We start from the raw sequence: 20,875 nt of genomic DNA, 5'->3' as shown, positions 1-20,875 counted from the left end.
ATAGGTTTGAGACAACTAAGACTATGAGCTGTCGCTATATCTGTCTTCGTGTCAGGGGCGATTTTCCTGAGAAAGTTTTCACGTACATTCACCTACGACAGACTAACTCATCCTTATAATAGTTCCTAATATTTGTTGTGCGGACGCGTGCGTGAAAAGAAATTTCAAATAAAGAGCTACAGTTGTTTGTACTATTGCTTAAGACGATACGTGAATGCTCTGACATCTTGATGTTTTACATAAATGAAAAATATCGAGTTTTCAGAGGTTTAACGTCTTCCCTTATTATTTTAAATTTAGAGTTTTATTGCTTTATTTACTCCCCAAGTGAAAAATACATTGCACGACAGTTTTCTGAAAATCCGACAATGTTGATATTAATAACGCGCATTATCGACCAAATATTATTCATGATATTATTCACTGATTTAGCTGGTCTTATTGACCGGATGCAAAGCAAAGATTCCCAGCAGCATCTATATTTTGTATTCTACTGACTAAGTAGAATACAAATCATGAATGTGTTATTAATGACTTTAAATGGTAGATGATTTTCATCACCGGTGCGAGACCACCGCCTTCTATTTATTTAAAGCTGAAAAACATTAAAGCTTCACTTCTTTTTGCGAAAATAAAAAAATAAAAAAGTGCGTGTTCTCTCATTTACAATGAAGGGAGAAATCTCTGATTTGAGATTTCTCCAGAGATCATTTACAATGATCTTTGGAGAAATCTCATATTCCAATATCCTGTTTCTTATTTACCAGATAACGAGAAACAAGATATCGGGTTCACATTATAACTTTTCACATTTATCATCAGGATATATTTTCTTACATTTATCACAAAATTATGAAACTACAGTTTTTCTTAAAGGAATATGCTGTATAGTGTTTACTAAATATACTTTATGAAAGTATTGAATAATCTTAATTCCATTTTGCTTCTTAAAATGAATTTTTTCTCAATATTATTCTCATACACATCTTCTTAAAACATTACAGATTTCTCCATAATCTGTTCACTCCATATTTTTCTGATAAGAAATATTTACTTACTCGCCATAAAATGACCCAAATCAGAAGAGAACAGAAACACCAACACCTTTTATAGGTTTTCTTGTCGCTGTGCGTACTACTGAATGTTATAATTTTCTTCAGTAGTAATAATAATTTAATATACCAATTGCTTCCTGTCTTCATCTATTCATAACTAGTTTTTGATCATGCATATTTAGTAAACTATTTATTCAGTTACCGAGCAGTAATAATCGTAATATAGTTAAAGTTGATATGATTTAATACAGTAATACCCTCAATATTTTTCACTGCTTATATCGAGTAACTTTAGTATCGTAACATACACAATTAAATAAATGCAAAGAAAAAGTAACATGCTTAAATATGTAATATAGGGGAATACGCACTTTGTGAGGATGAACATCATACGCATAGTTCAGAAGAAAGGGAAACAATCTCGTCTGACTGCATGTCATATCGACCAACTATTCCATGAACAGTTCCTTGGCTACAGTGCCTTGTAAAAAAATGAGGACGAACATCGCTACATGGTTTGTAAGAGAGAGAGAGAGAAAGAATCTCGTCTAATTGCATTTCACATCCCCAACTGTTTAATGTGTTGGTCAATGGCTACAGAATCTTATAAAATTATTGGCTCATGAATTCTAAATAAACCTGGGTTCGAATCCCGTTTAGAAGACAATGAACCTTTATAAGAGCTTTTCATCTGAAGGTGAGTTAGCCAATCTCAGCTGCTGGTAGGTTTTACCATAAAGTATGCAAACTGCCTAGAAGAACACACGCAGTTAATATACATAATTCAATGGCCTCATAGTCATAAGTGCCTCTGTTATAATCCAAGATAACAATCTCTCAAATCTTAAATAAGAATTAGGACTTAAATTCTGCACTATATGCGAAAATTCCTAATCAGAAACTACTCCAGATGATCTCAACCATTTCAAAAATCACTACCAAGCCATAAGAGAAGCAATGAAAGCGAGTCGATGATACATTTCCAACACACGAGAATAAAAGTCATTGTTTCATTATCGGTAGCTGCATTTTGCATTTCTACATGTTAATTTTTCTGTGCATTTAATTTTGTCTCTTACCCTGATAATTATCTTCTCCTCTAAGCCTGCGAGGTTGGTGGATAGCGATGCTTCTTCACTAGATAATCATAACTAAACGAGGTGGTTTCCCGTTGCGTTCCTTGACCAATAAGTATTTTCTTGTTTATAATTATGTGTGGTCACGGGGTTACGGGATGTAAAACGTTTCCTTAGAGAAAAAAACCTCACCACCACCGTACGAGACTGGCTGACTCACCTTCTGTTGAAAATACCTGATAAAGGTTCTTCGAGTCTTACATGGGATTCGAATCCGGGATTAGAACATGAAGTGCTTATTCTAATATATTAGCCTAATTTTGTGCAACCTCCATAACAAAGACGATACTTTTGTAGATGCCAGGTGCGCAAACAAGCAAGCACCTAAAATTTCTGTCCATTCTTAAGCAAGTTATTGAATGACTCCAGATGAAAGGAATTTACTCTCAAGATTTGTATTTGGAATTTCTATAAAAATTTGTTGAGCTATTTACAAAAGAGGGGAAAAATATCCAATGTGATTGTTGTAGAATCACAAAGGGAAAAAAAGTATTGGGATTATACGTACAGGGTGTTCGGGATAAATTTGACAGTTTCGTAAGGAAAAAGAAAATCTTCTTTGTATCTATTAAATTTAATGAATTGACAAAAAAACATTACAGGCAGAGTTAATTACAATACTATCAACAAGATTTACTCAAAATAACCACCATTAGCATCGATCACAGCTTCAATTCTGCTTCGGAACCTCGAACAAGCTGATGCTACAGTCTCCCTGGGAAGGGCCGCAAAAACTGTTTTAATTTTATCCATTAACTGGGCTTTTGTATTACTGGAAGTGCGATTGGTGTCTTTTTCAACTGCGCCCCATACAAAATAATCCATGGGGTTAAGGTCTGGGGAGTTTGGAGGCCAAACATTTGGACTGGTGAAGTCGTAGAAATTTTCAGACAACCATTTTTGACTTTTCCCAGAAGTGTGGCAAGGGGCCGAATCCTGCTGCCATACATACGGCCTACCATTGGCTACCCTTGTTATCCAGGGCTTGACTACAGTTAGCAACTCCACGAACAAAGCCCGAATTCCAATGCCAGGGTTCTTCAACACCTGTTCCTGCAGATTTGCGAGGAATTCTGCTGTACGAACGCAATCAGATCGTCTGCTAGGGATCTTTCTTCTTGCTACATCCTCGTAGTCACCATTGCAAGTCTCTAGTTCATGCCTGATTGTTTTTACTGTATTCAGGGAGCATTGGGCAGCAGTCGTAATATCCTTATTTTGATGGCGGGCACGAATCATCATGATACAAGTTATTCTCTTCCATGATTCAGGTGGGTTCCAGCTATCCATCCTTTCTGACATCTTGTATATGAATGAAGAAGGGTCCAAACTTTTAAATGAAGAGAAGTGTGTGTTAATACATGTAACTTACGGAAAAATATAATTAATTATAAATATGTCAAATTTATCCCGAACACCCTGTATATTGCAATAACTCCGCTCAGGATGAAATGCATTCAATAAAATTTGGGATTTAGCCTAAATCCATTAAAATATCATATTTCAGTCGTGGTTTTAATAGGACTTTTATTGACAACTGACATGAATAGTCGGCCAAATTTAATAAAATTTGGTATTTAATATCTCTTTAAATGAGTCTTGTCATTTCAGTTTTGCTTTCAATCGGATCATGTTTAGTGAAAAATAGCCGGAATAAAATTATCTATTTAAAATACACGAGCCAGAAACAGATCGAAGTTTAACTAATAAATTTTGATGAGCGCGTCGGATTTTCAAAAAAGACTCACTCAAGCTTATTGAATAACGTAATAAAGTTAGTTTTTCAATGAACTCGACTTTGAAAAAACAACGGAAATGAAGACAATTGAAAATTTTCCTCCGAGAAATTTCAACTTGTATGTAAACATTTATAAATGCCGTCTCCGTAGCTCAGTCGGTATAGATCCTATCCGACCCTTGGGAAAGACCTGGGTTCGATTCCCGTCCAAGATGTGACGAACCTTTATCTGGTCTCTTTTGACTAAAGGTGAGTTAGTCGGTCTCATACGGATATGGGAGGTTTTTTCACTTGGAAACCCAGAACAGGCAAACCGGCCCCCGTGAACACATACAGACGTAAAATACATCCCTCTCCCCAGCACCACGCTCAGCGACAGGCTGGGTGGGGTTGCTTAAAGTAGTAGTATGTAATAGCAGACCATGCACCTCCGGGATAAAAGCACTATAAAGAAGAAGCAGAAGATGTAAACATTTATAAAAGGAAATACTTTTAACGATAACTTGGTATGTAATACCGCATTCAATAGTAGTATGTATGTAATACCGCATTCAAGATCGCATTCAATAGTAGTATGTAATAGCAGACCATGCACCTCCGGGATAAAAGCACTATAAAGAAGAAGCAGAAGATGTAAACATTTATAAAAGGAAATACTTTTAACGATAACTTGGTGTAACGTGAAGCCCAAATACTTTATTTTTGCTGAGGAATGTGCCGTGAATTCAAGACTCCTAGATAAAAGAATCTTTCTTTTTGCTCACTGTTATATTTTTGTTTTTACTTTGTAAGTTTTATTTATTTATTTCTAGTAATTGAAACGTTTTCACTGGCAAATAATTCGAAATAATAATAACTCCTTCCTGGCTTTAAATTTTAAGAAACTTTGGCTCACTGTTAAAAGTTTCCGAGTAGTCTCAATTGAACTATTTTAACTCCTAATCTGTACCCATACAATCAATAAATAAATAACAATTTTATTTGCAGAATTATTCAAAATAAACGTATGTTTATAATGTTTGTATCGATAACGATCTTGATTCAATTTGGGTTATGGTAATGAATGATATCACTATAAAATAAGGCAGTTAAGAAACATACCTTAATTTTAAGTGCATTTCGAAAAATGCGTAAGCATTTATAAGAGTTGTTCGGTTTCCAGCTCTCCATGCGCAAGTTATTCCAAGATTTTGGATGGACTGATTTTATTCAAATTTGATATTTGGAATCTTTACAAAAATTAGTCGATCTACTTCAGTTTTGTTTTAATTACAGCATTTATAAGAGACAAATGGACAAAATGGGTTGAAATTATATATTCTAACTTATCAGAGGGATCGCATTTAATCAAATTTTGAATTTAGGAGGCACATTGTCCACGTGGTTCATTTTGATGTTTTTCGTGCATTTGTATTTATGAAATTTGGCCTGACATTTGAATTGATATCAATAATTCCGTCCCTAGTAGAATTTTATAGTATTTGTTTTTATGATCTCTAGTAAACGTTGAGTTTTAGAATTTTGATTTTGGTCGAATCATTTATAGTGGCAAAATTAGATAAAGCAAATTATATGTCTCTAGTACATAAGCTCAAACTAATCGGAATTTAGCTCAGGTGACTAGGAGGGCATGTAATTGGTCTGTCAAAAGATACTCGTATCTTTTGACACAGTTTTCAGATTTTCAGACAGATATCACTAGTCAACAGAGTTCTTTGAATAACGTATAAATTTATTGCAATTGTAGCATTCATGATATCGGTCTCTCTCTCTTCTAAAAAGACTGAATATCTACATTTCAACCGTGAATGATTTTCGGTGTATGGATATACACTATCTATTATTATGACCATCATACTAATAGTTCGTAGCTTTTCCCCTTCCCCAAATTGTTGCCAGAACTGACGCTACCCGGTGTTGCATAGACTCTCTAGGAGGTATAGTGTACCACATCGTCATTATATCACCAAATTTTCGGTATGGAGGATTAAAACTCTGGATCTCTCGATCCATGTAATCCCAGAGATCATCGTATGGGTAGATATCTTCAGAGACAGATTAATCAGGTCGTATGTTTTGCCAAACTTCCTTACATATACGACTTTTGTTCTGAATTCTTGTAAATCCCTGTTGAAAACATCCTTCATGATGTATTCGATGAGGTTTCCTTGGAATGGGGAAAAAATATTGCTGTTCATGAATGATGAAGCTTCACCACCCTTTAACTGCGAGGCCTGAGGGTGTCTTGATTAATGTTTCCTGAAAGAGGAGTTATTTGAGGTAGACCAATTACATGCCTTCGTCACCTCATCTAAATTCCGTGGAGTTTTATGTGTACTTTACCCTAGTCAGGAACTTACTTAACAGGAATGGTGATATGCCTCAACAGCTACTTGGCTGAAAATGGAAGTCATTTTAAACATGTCCTGTGAGGTAATTTATCCTACAGTGTTTTTTTTCCCCAGTAACCAAGTAATATATACTTATTTCTTAATATTTTGCCGCTCAACAGCAGACCTACAATCTGTTGTTGGAAAAGTAGATTATCCAGTCGGCTAACCAAGCCGGTCATCCTTGGATTATTTCCTTACTAGTTAACTTTGAATGCAAGTATCTGGTTTGTAGTGTTCAGGAAATACACCTGAAAGAAAGTTAACCAGAAGATAAATTATGATAATTATGTGGTATCTGTTTACCACACATGTTCTAACAAATTTTGGAATTACAGATGTCAATTTGGATGAAGAGCGCAGATGTAAATTTATGTAAAAATGACATAAAAACGAAACCTCTTCATAATAAAATTAGTGAATTGATGAGTTATCAATCGTTATTTACCCTGACTGCTCCTAAAGAGAATTAAACAGTTCTTTAAGTGTAGTAAGCCACCATATTGTGTTATAACAATGATCAAGCAGGCAGTGATGCTAAGGTATTTAACATCAGCAATGACCTAGCACAAATAGCCCATCTATCCCACCAGATTACCAGACAACCATCTATACCCAAGACCTCCTCTTGACTAGGTCCTCTTCCAAATATATCGTGGTTATCAGTTCCTCTCTTGATAACTCAGACCACAACATCATCCAAATTTCCCTCACTGTAGAACAACCTTCATCTAGCCATTCTAAGTGACGGTTCCTCTGCCTTTACAAGAGTGTCAAATGGCCTTAGCTTCGCGACCAATTACCTTCTGTTCCTCCTTTTCATGGTCCGATCTCTATGCTCCTGATCCAAACACCTGCTCAGACCGAATAACAGAAATAATTCTCACTGGAATAAAAGCCTTCTTCTTTTATTCCATCCAAAATTCCCGACCTCTATTCAAGCTTTGGTTTTCCAACAATTACATCAAAGTAGTCCTCGAAAAAAAAATCAGCGTATCGCGAATGACTTTTAACTAGAACTCCAGTATTCACAATCAGTTTATATTGAAGCTCACATTGTATGCTGCAAAAAATAAAATCAGCATATCTCAGTCCGATTCTAAAAAAAAGTTGAATGCGGAAAACTTGCCTCCACTTCTAATAACAGTTGAGCCAATGTCACTGGGTGCAGCTTTTGCCCGCATCCCTTTAATATCCCTTATGCTTTTTCATGGATCAAACATAAAAAAAAAGATATCTGTTTCAGACGGTAGTTATTTCAAATCGTAGGGAGGCAGTAGGAAGTAATGATATTAAAGATGTTCATTACTTACTGAAACCTTGAAAGAAGGGATTTTTAAGCATATAATTAAATCCACATTAACACGGAATTTCTTTAATTATTTTTTTTTAAAATTTGCAAATGCCTTACGGGTTTCCTTCCTTCTTGGATCTTCTCTTTGTTCAGACATATGCAGGCATATTCTCCTTATCTGTCTACTTTAAATAATGAGAATATAATCTTCGAAAAATCATAGGAAATATGTTTCAAACGTTTCTCTACAAAATACTATGAGCAGTGCATTTTGTTTCTGAATAATTTGCTGCTTAAGTAAATGGAATCACATTCGCGCAAAACACGCAGGTCACACTTATTCCTCAATATAAGTTAAATTAGGAATTTTTTAAATTGAGAACTTTTTAAGATGACCTCAAAATTTTAATGTGATTATGAATTCAATGTTTTTACCCCCCAAATAAATATTTTCTCTTTTTTATGATAAAGAGTTCCAGTATGTGTGTGCATAAGTTTGTGTGTACCGCTTCAAAAGTAGTTATAAACTACTTTTTTTGCTCTTTGACTGTAATTTCTATTACTATTTTCCATACCATCATTCTAACAGCTTAAAATCTACGTTTTCAGTTAGCCGAAAGTAATATCTAACTTACCTGACATTCCTATAATATAGAGGAACGCTAAACTTCCAAAACGATTCATGTTTTCCACTTCTGTTCTGTTGTTCACTAAATGGAGCAGCACAAGAGGAAGAGGTGGATTTTATATTATTAAGTCAAAGATTTATAACGGATAGGGATTTGGTGGGATGTTGGAACGTTCCTATTATTCCATTAAGTGTGCCGCGGTATCAGTGATGGACGTAACTAGGTCCATGAGATTAAACTAAGTCCTGCAAAGAACACGCTGAGTACAGAAGAAAGATTAGCAAATGGATACTTATTTACTTCCAGAACAACGAGAAGATTTCATAATGTGTATTACTCACAACTTCCGCGTGTGTTAAAATTAATCTAGAAGATAAAAAATGTGACCTTTTTCACTGAATTCTTCCAGATACTATAAAAATATAATTTTGTTGGAATTTAATTACTGAGAAAACTTTGACGATAATATATATATATATATATATATATATATACAGGGTGTTCGGGATAAATTTGACATATTTATAATTAATTATATTTTTCCGTAAGTTACATGTATTAACACACACTTCTCTTCATTTAAAAGTTTGGACCCTTCTTCATTCATATACAAGATGTCAGAAAGGATGGATAGCTGGAACCTACCTGAATCATGGAAGAGAATAACTTGCATCATGATGATTCGTGCCCACCATCAAAATAAGGATATTACGACTGCTGCCCAATGCTCCCTGAATACAGTAAAAACAATCAGGCATGAACTAGAGACTTGCAATGGTGACTACGAGGATGTAGCAAGAAGAAAGATCCCTAGCAGACGATCTGATTGCGTTCGTACAGCAGAATTCCTCGCAAATCTGCAGGAACAGGTGTTGAAGAACCCTGGCATTGGAATTCGGGCTTTGTTCGTGGAGTTGCTAACTGTAGTCAAGCCCTGGATAACAAGGGTAGCCAATGGTAGGCCGTATGTATGGCAGCAGGATTCGGTCCCTGGCCACACCTCTGGGAAAAGTCAAAAATGGTTGTCTGAAAATTTCTACGACTTCACCAGTCCAAATGTTTGGCCTCCAAACTCCCCAAACCTTAACCCCATGGATTATTTTGTATGGCGCGCAGTTGATAAAGACACCAATCGCACTTCCAGTAATACAAAAGCCCAGTTAATGGATAAAATTAAAACAGTTTTTGCGGCCCTTCCCAGGGAGACTGTAGCATCAGCTTGTTCGAGGTTCCGAAGCAGAATTGAAGCTGTGATCGATGCTAATGGTGGTTATTTTGAGTAAATCTTGTTGATAGTATTGTAATTAACTCTGCCTGTAATGTTTTTTTGTCAATTCATTAAATTTAATAGATACAAAGAAGATTTTCTTTTTCCTTACGAAACTGTCAAATTTATCCCGAACATCCTGTATATATATATATATATATATCAAGAGTAACTGTTGTTACTCTTAACATAGTACTCTTCAGCCAAATATTATATAGTTACAGACCCAGCTGTTATTATATGAATCACTATGACCAAAATTTGGCCCGGAGTAATTTTGGTTGTATATTAATATTGTTCATTTGCCACTACCGCTACCATTAATTCATTTTAGTTTCCAATTAATTACAAGTAACTAATTAATATAATCTGCAGCGTAAGAATGGCATGAAAATTTTGAAGTTGAAACCAATTACGGATTTGAGATTTCAATTAATGAAATAGCCGATGCGCCTCAACATTAACAAAAAAAAAAAAAAAAAAAACCGCCAAGGAAGCGAAGAATAAAAGTATTGTTTTCTCCTTCGCCTTCTGCATCTTCTTCTACATTGTTCAACCAATTTAGACCACGTTAGGCATGAGATGAATTTCGTCCCTCCCGGTGTGCGACTTACCTTCCCATTTATTCGAGGCCTGCTATGGCTTGAAAAACTTCCATGTTTGGTCTTTAGAGCAAGGTTTTTCGGATTATGTAATAAATAAATAAAAACAGAAAAAAATTAGAATATGGTAGTTTCCGACGTCTCTTAAGGTTTCGTGAGAATTCCAGCATAGTCGAAAAATGGAGAATACTGTAAAGAACATGGCTCGCCCATTCCTACAATAACTCATCGAACTGGTTTAGAAATATAAAAGCCGTGTTCTAGAAATACGTCATATCTAAAACAAGCAAGAAAATGACAGTCGACAATCCTAAAATGGTGCGTTTGCAATCATTGCTTATTTATTATGAACTGCTCCCTAAATATACCTTACAACGATTCAAATAACGATTTTGATCAAGTCTCAAGATGAAATATGGACATCATGTCCATATTTCACATTGAGCCTTGCTCAAAATCGTTATTTTGAATAATTGTTAGGTCCGTTTAGCAAAATACGTAAATATCAGATGATTTGTTCGGTCAGTCGTAGGCTATGCATAGGATCTGACTGGATGAATTTGGGATTTGAAATTATTACTAAAATGTGTGTGATATAGATGACTTGTAGAAAGACTTCATTGCTGATTCTGACAAAGCAGCCAAATCGCGGTGTGAATTATGGCATTCACTGATCTTCACATGCTACCACGCGCTATCGCAGAATGCATATCAAGAATAGCACAGGCCTACTAATCGAAACTTGTCCAAAGGGATTTGTATATCTATATATATATTACACAATAATGCATCCAAGGTTATCCACGTTGCCGCTGCCATTATAAATAAATAATAAAGCATAAATAAAAGTAATAAATAGAAGAGGTAAATAAAATAAAATAAAATTATTTTAAGGATTTTTATTTGACTATATAAAAGTGTCTACGATGTCTACACAACATGCCCGTTAAATGACGAGATAGATTTTTTACGGTAATAGTATATCATTTTAACATCTAGAGTGTGCTTTTTCTAATAAGCATACACTAGTTGCGATAGGTTCATTAGTTCGCGTGTAGACATTTCTTGATTGAGATCGTGTTAAGTCGTGTGAAGATCGTATCATTTCAGAGAGAATCGTAACTTGAAAACTAAACGGCGAAACATGGAAAGGAGATTGCCGACGCCATCAGGACAGCAAAAGGTCCGGTTGGAGAAGTTGAGACAAGTGAGAGGGGAGCAAGCTGTTGCTGCATGACAATGCACCAGCACATGGCGCGTTAAACATGAATCCACCACAGTGCTTGAATACCCCCTTGCCTTTACCGGATTTAGCACCAGGGGATTTTTTCCCCCGAAATTGAAAAACAAGATGCCGCTGCTATATCCCCCAGCGCAATTTCATAATTTGTATGAACGATGTAAACTTTGTGTTAAGTTAAGGATATATTATATTGGAAAATAAATAAATAATTCATCTTCAGTTAGTCTTTATTTTTATGCAAAATTTGTCTCCTCATTTAAAATACACCGTGTGTGATATTTTGTCAAATCTCTACTTGCTAGGAAAAAAGAACGTACTATATCGGTGATAAGCATACTCGAATTACCGAATAACAGCGAATCTTTTCAGCTCTCATAAAGTATGTGTAGTACTTTATGGATGTAGCCAGAGTATTCGGTAGGATTTACATGCGCTAGAAAATGAGAAATGTAAACTAGACGTTACCCTGTTCTTTGCAGACTGCATTTGCAAATAAGAACAGCAGTTGCGTCAATAGTGACATGATAGAGCATGGAAAGAGGATGTAGTCGACTGAATTCATATGTACAGTTTTTGCATAGCAAAGCGCTGGAGTGAGATGACAACCACATAAAGCTATGGATCATGTAATTGTCTCACCACTATACTCGTACGAGTATATGTGAGTTACAGGAGTTTTGTTGTCTCCTCAGTGATATCTCTGAAGTGACGCTATTTATCGCAACTTAGAAACGACTGCTTTACAGCCATTACTTTAGTAATATTTTTGCATCTGCTGCTGCTGCTGCTGCTGCTGGTATGACAGTTCTCAAGTATTAGAGGAGAATTTATATTGATTCTATGTTATTTTTGACCATCTAAACATAAGAAAATTGACATAAACTGGGTTTTATTGGCCGAAGGATTTTAATTGATACTAAGTAAGAAATACCAACAAGTTTCGCCAGCTTAGCTGTTTGGCTTTTTCATGGTGAATAAAAGAGATACAAAACAACTTAAACTGTTCGTGAAGGAATGAACCGAATACAATTGTATTTTTTACAAATACAGAAGAACGCATACATCAAACGCATGGAGCGTGTATTATGTCAACTGTTGTTATGCAGGAACGTCCTGTAACCAAACTCTACCTACTCTTCTTAATAGAAACTCAAATTTCACCTCCCGGCACTATCTATCTCAACCATCCAAACTATACACTATATAACTCCTTTCGACCCAAGGGTGGTGTGTGCGCAGATATCCGCTCTGACATAATCTGCCAAAATGAACCTAGCCTAGAATCGCCCAACTTTGACCTTTGGCTAAAAATATCCGTCCCCACTCAGTCAAATTCATCTCCTGTCTCTCTCTATCTCTCTCCTAATACCACCAACCACTCTGAGCTCTTTAATTTCCTTTCCTCAAAAGCAGATTTCCTCCAGTCCCACTGTCCTAATAGTGAAATCATCCTCCTAGGTGATTGTAATGTCCATAACACCAACTGGCTTTCCTTTTCCACTTGTACAGATCCTGCAGGCAGAGACGTTGAAATATTTCCCATCACCAACAACCTTACACAAATTGTCCACAAGCCGACCAGAATACCAGATAACCCAAATCACTCCCCAAATACCCTAGATCTCTTCTTCACCAATGACGCTTCCAAATATACAGTGAATGTAGTGAGCCTCCAGGGTAATTCTGACCACAACTTAGTGCTCATCTCTTGCTCCATGTAACAACGCTTACACACTCACACCTGCAAGAGTAGTTGGCATTATAACAGTGCCAAATGGGACAGTCTCCGAGACTACTATGCTTCATTCCCATGGTTGGACTATTGTTTGCAGTCTTTCAATCCAAACATATCACCAAAGTAATCCTCACTGGCATGACAACATACATTCCCCCACACTTCTCTGAACTGCCTTACCCTATCCAAACCCTGGATCTCCAAAAGATGTGCAAAGGCTGTGCAAATGAAAAATCAGGCATACCACAACTGGCTCAAATTAAGAGCTCCATCCTCCTTCAGTGCCTATACTGAAGCTCGAAACAAATGCAAAAAAATCATCAATGATTTCAAAACAGAATTTGAACGGGCAAAAAGCAGGAAACTTGCAGCCTGTCCTAGCGGTAGCCACGCCTTTTGGTCTCTTGCCAAAGGCAATTGGTCGCAACTTTTACTCTACACTAGTCCCACCCCTATCTCCTGACTTCACACTTTGTCTCCAATGCACGCATAACTGACAATAGCAAATCATTCCAACTGCCAGTCATTCCAACTGCCCAACATGCAATGTCTACTGTATCCTTTTGTCAGAAAGAGATCCTAAACCTGTTGTCAAAATTAGACACACGAAAAAAGCTCCTGGACCTAATGGCATTCCTCCAATTATCCTGAAGGTCTGTGCAGCAGAACTGACTCCTATCCTATGCCTTGTGTACACAATCTTACTCCACTGGTATACATATCCCAAAGCCTGGAAATTGCCCTATATTCAACCCATTCCCAAAAAGGGTGACAAATCGCTGCCATCTAACTACCGCCCTATCTCACTCACCTCAATCCTATCTAAAGTGATGGAGAAAACCTATCAATTCTCAACTACTACTCTACCTTGAAGGTACCTGGCTATTAAGCGACCACCAGTACGGATTACGTCGATGCCGATCAACAGGTGACCTGCTGTCGTATATATCACCCATCTCTGGACATATGTCATGGAAATATTTGGTGAATCCCAAGTAGTTGCATTTGATATCTCTAAAGCCTTTGACCGGGTCTGGCAGAAAGGCTTACTAAGCAAACTTCCATCATTTGGACTATCTCAGGACTTCTGAAGATGGATTGCCAGCTTCCTGTCTGGACGCACACTATGTGTGATGGTAGATGGCTCCCTATCCTCCCACTATCCAACTAATGCTGGGGTCCTACAAGTTCAGTTCTGTCACCGACCCTCTTCCTTCTGACCTACTTCAGGTCATTGACCTCCAACCCAATACACAGTTTTGCAGATGACAGCACATTGCATTCCTCCCTTTCATTTGATAATAATTACCCTACACAACTCACTACAACCCACAGAACATCAATTACAACTTCCCTTAATTTCCTTAGTAAAACCCAGTTCTGTCTTATTTCCCACAAACAAACATCTTCACCAGTATTATTTTGGATAACGCTCAAATTTCCAGACAAGATGAAATTTCTCTTCTCGGAATTACCATGACATCAGGCCTCTCCTGGCATAGACACATTACAACCATTGCATCCTCAGCTTCCAAAAAACTAGGCTTCCTCTTTCGCTCAAGGCATTACTTCACTTCAAAACAGCTGCTAACCTTGTACAAATCACAAATCCGCAAATATACAAATCACAAAACCAGCTATCGAATACTGTTCTCACATTTGGAGTGGAGCTCCTAAAAGCTCCCTCAAAATGCTTGACTCAATACAGAGAAGAGCAATTAGACTGATAAATGCTCCATCTCTTACCAACTCACTCCTCCCCACTTTCACATAGACGTTTAGTCTCTGCAGTTTGAATATTCTACAAATATTTTCATGGAAAATGCTAATCTGAAACAGCATTAATAATTCCTCCACTCTGTACTAAACGCATTGGAACACGTACAGCGACCGTCCAACATCCCTTCATAGCACACCTTGAAACCACAGAACAAGTTTTTTTCCTCCTCCTTCATCCCTGCTACTGCTGTGCAGTCTTCCCCCTGATGTATTTCCCAAGGAATACAATATACAGGCTTTCAAATCGAATATCAACAAGTTTCTCTTTTCCCATCACACTACCCATATACGGTACTAAAGTACTATAGGTTGACCAGCCAACCTCTCGTATATGGGCCCAACATGAAAAAAAATAGCAGTGAAATTTAACTCTGGTGTGCTTAATGATCTTATGAGGGTCTTCCAAATATCAGCTAGAATTAATCCTTGGTTTCTATTGAGGTTGTGTTTAGAACGGATGACTGTTATGGCTTCTTTTATGTATCGGGAGCGGAAATCTTCCTCTCAATAGGGCATGGAGCTTTTGTTGCATTCAGTGGTATGGTTTGCCCTTGAGAAATGAAGGGCTAACCCAGAATTATCTTCTCTGTTATTGTTTACATCTCCTACCTGTTCTTTTTTTCTGATTTTCAAACTTCTTGAGGTCTCTGACCAATGTAATTTAATCCACATGAACAAGGGATGTTATAGACACCGGCATATTTGAAAAAGGCATGATTGTCTTTCGGAGATCTTAAAAAATGGCGGATAGTCTTTAAAGGTTTAAAAGTCATTCGTGGCTTGAGGAGTATAGCAATCTCTTTAGAAACTGTCCCAGCATAAGGAATGGCGATAGTGGATTTGTAACGTATTTCCTCAGATTGTTGTTGTGTGTGTGTGTGGGGGGGGGGGGTTCGCAGAAAAGTATCTCATGAATCAATTTTTTTTTTTTTTGGATAACCATTGTCTATCAGGGTTTTCGATATGTGGGATAGTTCATCTTTGAGATCTTTATCATCTGTAGTGATGCGAGAGGCCCTATTTTTTAGCACGTGTACGATGCTTAGTTTTTGAGAAATGTGGTGCGAAGATGTGAAGTGCAAATATCGACCTGTGTTGGTTGTTTCCGATAGATTGCAAGGCTGATATGTCCATCCATTTGTTTCTTAATTAAAGTTTCCGGGAATTGTAATTGTTTGTCCTTCTCAAGTTCCAAGGTGAACTTTATTTTGTGATGGAAGGAGTTGATCTTGGTAAGAAAATCAAAAAGATCTCTGTCTGTGTTTTTCCATACAATAAAAATGTCATCCACGTACCTCCACCACACTCTGGGTTTTAAAGTCTAATTGGGACAAAATTGTTGGTATTTCTTACTTAGTATCAATTAAAATCCTTCGGCCAATAAAATCCAGTTTATAAGAATTTATATTCTCAACAATGAAAACAATAATGTGAACCAAGGGGTCGCTTCTTTCTAAATTGCAGTCAACTTCCTATAGAGGTATCGATGCGACCTCGCTATCTCGATAATATCGATACCTCGATAATATAATAGTAGAGGTATCGAGGTCGAGCTATAGAGGTGACCTGTAGAGGTATCGAGAGGAACGCGAGCCTTCAACCTTAAACCTCGTGTTTGTCCGATTGAGCTGAAATTATAAGAACTTGTAATGAATTATAAGGAAATTATAAGGACTTGTAAGAAACTGAAATTATAAGGAAATAACTCGTGAGGAATTGTAAGGAATATGATAAATTTGGTCGAATTAATTCTTTTGAACAATATGATCTGTAGAAGTTTTCTCGGAAAAAAGCGGAGACTGTAGTGTATGAAATCTAGAGAACTTCCTCTTTCCCTCGATTAAAAACAAACAACCCAGCAGCCTGTGTTGCAACAGAAGTTCTGTAATAATTCAGACTTCGACCTAGAAATAAGACTTTGTGGGAATCTGAAAGTTGTGTACAATTACGCAGTCCACTCATTCATAAAGAGTCAAAAGAATTACCACCAGTAGGAGAATGTTGTACTTGCCATATTTATTTCTGTAGTTGTCATGAATAATACTGAACTAGCAGTGCTAATTTTATAGTTGCGTAAATGTATATTTTGATATGTTTTTTAATTTAAAAAGTTTTCTTTCTTTCATTTCTTTTTTTTTCTTTCCATTTCACTTGCTCATACGAATGGTTGCATAAAGCAATGGTACATTACAGTAGTTCTACAAATGGAACAAGAGCTAGGAAAAGATTTAGTTCCTCTAGGTGTGCTATCGAGGCGACTAAGTATCTGAAGGTAGCATATTTATATGTGTTAATTGGTTCCATTGAGCCTCCACAACAGATCAATTAGTATCGATTATGCCCTTCAGTTGGAAAAATTGGCTTCGATAACCTTTTAGGATGCGAAGACTTTCTCTTCTGGAAACTCGGGTTCTGCAAACCAAAGTTGCTTTGACAGTAATTCAAAAACTATCCAACCTAACAAAAAGCTTGTATTCCCAGGAATGAAAGATTGTGCTATCTCTGTATAAGGAGTTTTCAGATGAGCCAGCCATCTGCTGAAAATTCCTTATACAGGCCCCATGCATTATAGACAGAGTTCGAATCCATGTCTTACCAACCGTGAGGCAAATGTTGCTTCGTTCTCGCGATTCAGTTTATCAGCTTTTCCCCCTCTTTTTTTTTTTTTTTTTTTCTAACGATCGGTGGAGCGCTGGGAAAAGAGAAGGACCGAAGAAAGCCATCGACATTTTTCTCGAACAGACTGAAGTAACCCTAGAAAAAAAGTGCAGGACTGAAGCTGTTTCAAAAACAAACAAAGTCAGTAGTAGAGTGGTTAGCGTATACGCTCTCCAACCAACAGTCTGCGAGTTCAGATCCGCTGTGGGCATGGATGCTTGCGATTTCCTTTAGGTGGAAGATGAATGTCATCACCTGATCTGAGACTACTTCAGACCACGCTTATTAGAAGCCCGAAATTGCTTGAAAAGTTCATGTAAAAATAAATTTAAAAAAATATAAAACATTTATAAATTTAAAAATATATAAAATTGATAAATAAATAAATAAATAAAATCTTTAATCCACTCATGGTACAAATATACTATAGGTTTGCATATAACCGTTCATGGGGGGAGCCATATAAAAAAAAGTAGTCGAGTGTGTTTGAAGTTCACCGAATATGAACCAGAGTTAACGTTTTAAATATGTTTAGACCTGTGCAGAAAGATTATGAATGTCAGCTTGTGGTAGTGTTTTTTAACAAGCTTCAAACAAACCTTGTGATAGAGTTGAGTGTTGGTGAAAGAAGGACCATCAGATACTCGGAATGATGTCTTCTGAAAGAATCAGACCTTTTTTAGAAAATGTCTGATTCTTTTTCAGTTTATGGTGGAGCCTAAGGAACTTCCTTGGAAATACGGTTTCAAAATGCCGTTTTTTTGAGATAATGCGAACTTAGGATCTGTTCGAAGCTCATTACTTTTATTAAATTTTGATTATCATTAACTGAATAGAATTTTTCATCATACATTCTTCTATTAAGCTTTGTTTCAGGTTTTTAACGTTTTATCCCATTAAAAACCGACTGCTCCCGTCATTTATTCTTCTTGTTTTTCGTCAGAAATGTTTGTATGAAAAGGTTCACATGATAACATGGTGCCTCACCTGTGCATTGAAAATCCATGTTAATTTTATTTTATACTTGATACAAAAGATTAATCGTTTTTATAAGGAATATAAAATGTTAGTGTTTAATAGAATGAAAAAAAAAAAGTGCATGGTGAAACTTTTAGCATAAGGCGGCATTCTCTCAGAGTATGGAAAATCCCCCCCCCCCAAACACTCTTTCCTAATTTCACATTTTCTGAGGAACAATTTTAATAACAGTTTATAGGAATTAAGCTTCCATCTTAATTTTTTTGACGAACATTTTCAAATCAAAGTTTCTTCTATATACAGGGTGGCCATAAATTAAGTTTCCCTCTTTGGAGGTATCTGTAGTTAAAACTTAATATACACGGAATGAGACCACATTTTATATTGAGATTTTCGAAGGCATGGGGAGATGAATTCCGCTAAAAAAAAAGATTTAGTACCAAACTTCGCCGATAGGGGAAATTTTGGCTCTGGCGGAGCCGAAAGCAGTCAGATATTTGCAGTAAACGCAGGTAAAAAGGATTATGCAAATTTGATTGTGCGTACGTGACAGAAGCACCACCAATTCCACTTAAAAAGGGATTGGGAACGTTCAGGCAGTTATTCGAATGACTGACGAATTGTGTGTCAATATGCGTCCTACCTTGCCTCAGCATGCTTTATTGTTAAGTTGTTTTACCTTAAACAGTGCAATGCCGTAGCGGCCCTTCGGGAATTTAGAAGGCTTCATAACCTGTGTACAGGTCCTATGTCAGCTGAAGCACTGAGAGCTATGATCAAGAAGTTTGAAGAAACTGGATCACTAGGAGAAAGAAGAGACAGTAACAGACGTTGCTATTGCGGTGTTCGACGACACAGGGATCAGTACTGGTCCAAACGCTCGCGCCATAGCTCGCAAACTTGATATGGCTTATAGTACAGTCTGGAAAATCTTACGGAAAATGCTTCACTTCTATCCGTATAAGTTTAGTCGTGTGCAAGCACTAACTACCGCAGATTATGAAAAGCGCATGACCTTCGCGCTAACGTTTCTTGCCCGAATGGAGGTCGACAATGACTGGCCTTGGAGAATATTGTGGGGTGATGAGGCTCAATTTTATCTAAATAGGTCGGTCAACACTCACAACTGCAGAATTTGAGTCTGAACATCCCCAAGCGATCCAACAAGTAGTACCACTGCATTCTCTAAAAGTAACCGTGTGGTGTGGCTTCACAGCCGATTTCATAATAGGATCATACTTCTCTGAGCGTATTACCCCTACAGGTCCTGTAACCTGCTCCATTACTGGAGAGATTTATCGACGAATGCTGGAAAATTTTGTCATTCCTGCATTGTAGCAAAGTCAGTGTTTGGTTTCCATTATTTTTATGCAGGATGGAGCACGGCCACACATTGAACGTTCAGTACAGCGCCTTTTACGCTAGAATTTCAGTAATGAGAGGGTTATCAGTCAGTTCTTTCCGACGGCATGGCCACCTCGATTCCCGAGACATCACTCCATGTGACTTTTGGCTGTGGGGGTATTTGAAATCCGTTGCGTATGTTGGAGGCGTTCCCAACTTGCATGTCTTGAAAGAGAACATAAAACGGGCTGTTATGAACACCCAATCCGACTCCTCACGCTCAGCTGTAGAGCATGTCGCACACCGGAGGCAGTTTGTTGTACACAAGAAAGGTCAGCACATTGAAAATCGTGTATGTGGTCCAGGAGATTCTGATGAATAAAACATTATTTCCCGTGAATTCAATCACTACATTGATTTCTGTGTCTCTTGCAAGTTGTTGTTTTAGTTTAATTATTATTATTATTATTATCATTGTAACGCGCCACATATCCAGCTGGAATGAGTGACGCCGCTGTCGCTTACACCGTCGAAATGTTATTATTCCATTTTATCTGCCTTTAATGTAATTATCCGCATGTTTCGGCTCCGCCAGCGCCAAAAATTTTCCCTATCGGCGACTTTTGATACTAAATCTTTTTTTCTCAGAAATCTTCCCCCTCCCCCCCATGCCTTCAAAAGTCTCAATATGAAATTTGGTCTCATTCCGTTTATTGGTTTTAGCTACAGATGCCTCCAAAGAGGGAAAGTTATTTCATGGCCACCCTATACTTTTCTTCTAAATATCTTTAATATAACTTTTGTTACATTAAAGATATATTTTTAAATATTATGTATGAATAATTATTAATAACAAAATGTTTTAATTGTATTATTTAATTGTGAAATTATGTCGAGTATTAATTAGAGTAGTTTGATGGTTATTCCTTGTTTCATAGTATAAAGTTTTAAAATTCACTTTTTAATCGCCGTTTTTCTCCCTTTTGTTGAGATTCTAACAAATTCCAAGCTGCGATTTTTAAAAATT

General features: G+C 36.9%; 1 protein-coding gene across 1 annotated transcript in view; it reads right to left on the bottom strand.

The window, feature by feature from the left end:
• LOC150098853 (trypsin-1-like) overlaps positions 1 to 8,297 on the bottom strand; it is a 42,578-nt gene extending 34,281 nt beyond the window's left edge. The window contains exon 1 of the mRNA XM_090405765.1: positions 8,249 to 8,297. Coding sequence (XP_090261891.1) covers positions 8,249 to 8,297 — 49 coding nt within the window. The remainder of the gene's footprint in view (positions 1 to 8,248) is intronic.
• Positions 8,298 to 20,875: the final 12,578 nt, after the last annotated feature.

This window comes from Typopeltis vanoorti, chromosome 15 (genome assembly GCF_054136105.1).
Source record: "Typopeltis vanoorti isolate ZY-2024b chromosome 15, IOZ_Tvanoo_1.0, whole genome shotgun sequence".
Taxonomy (NCBI): Eukaryota; Metazoa; Arthropoda; class Arachnida; order Uropygi; family Thelyphonidae; genus Typopeltis; species Typopeltis vanoorti.
Note: the sequence above shows the minus strand (reverse complement) of the source record. Positions and strands in the feature narration are given on the sequence as shown.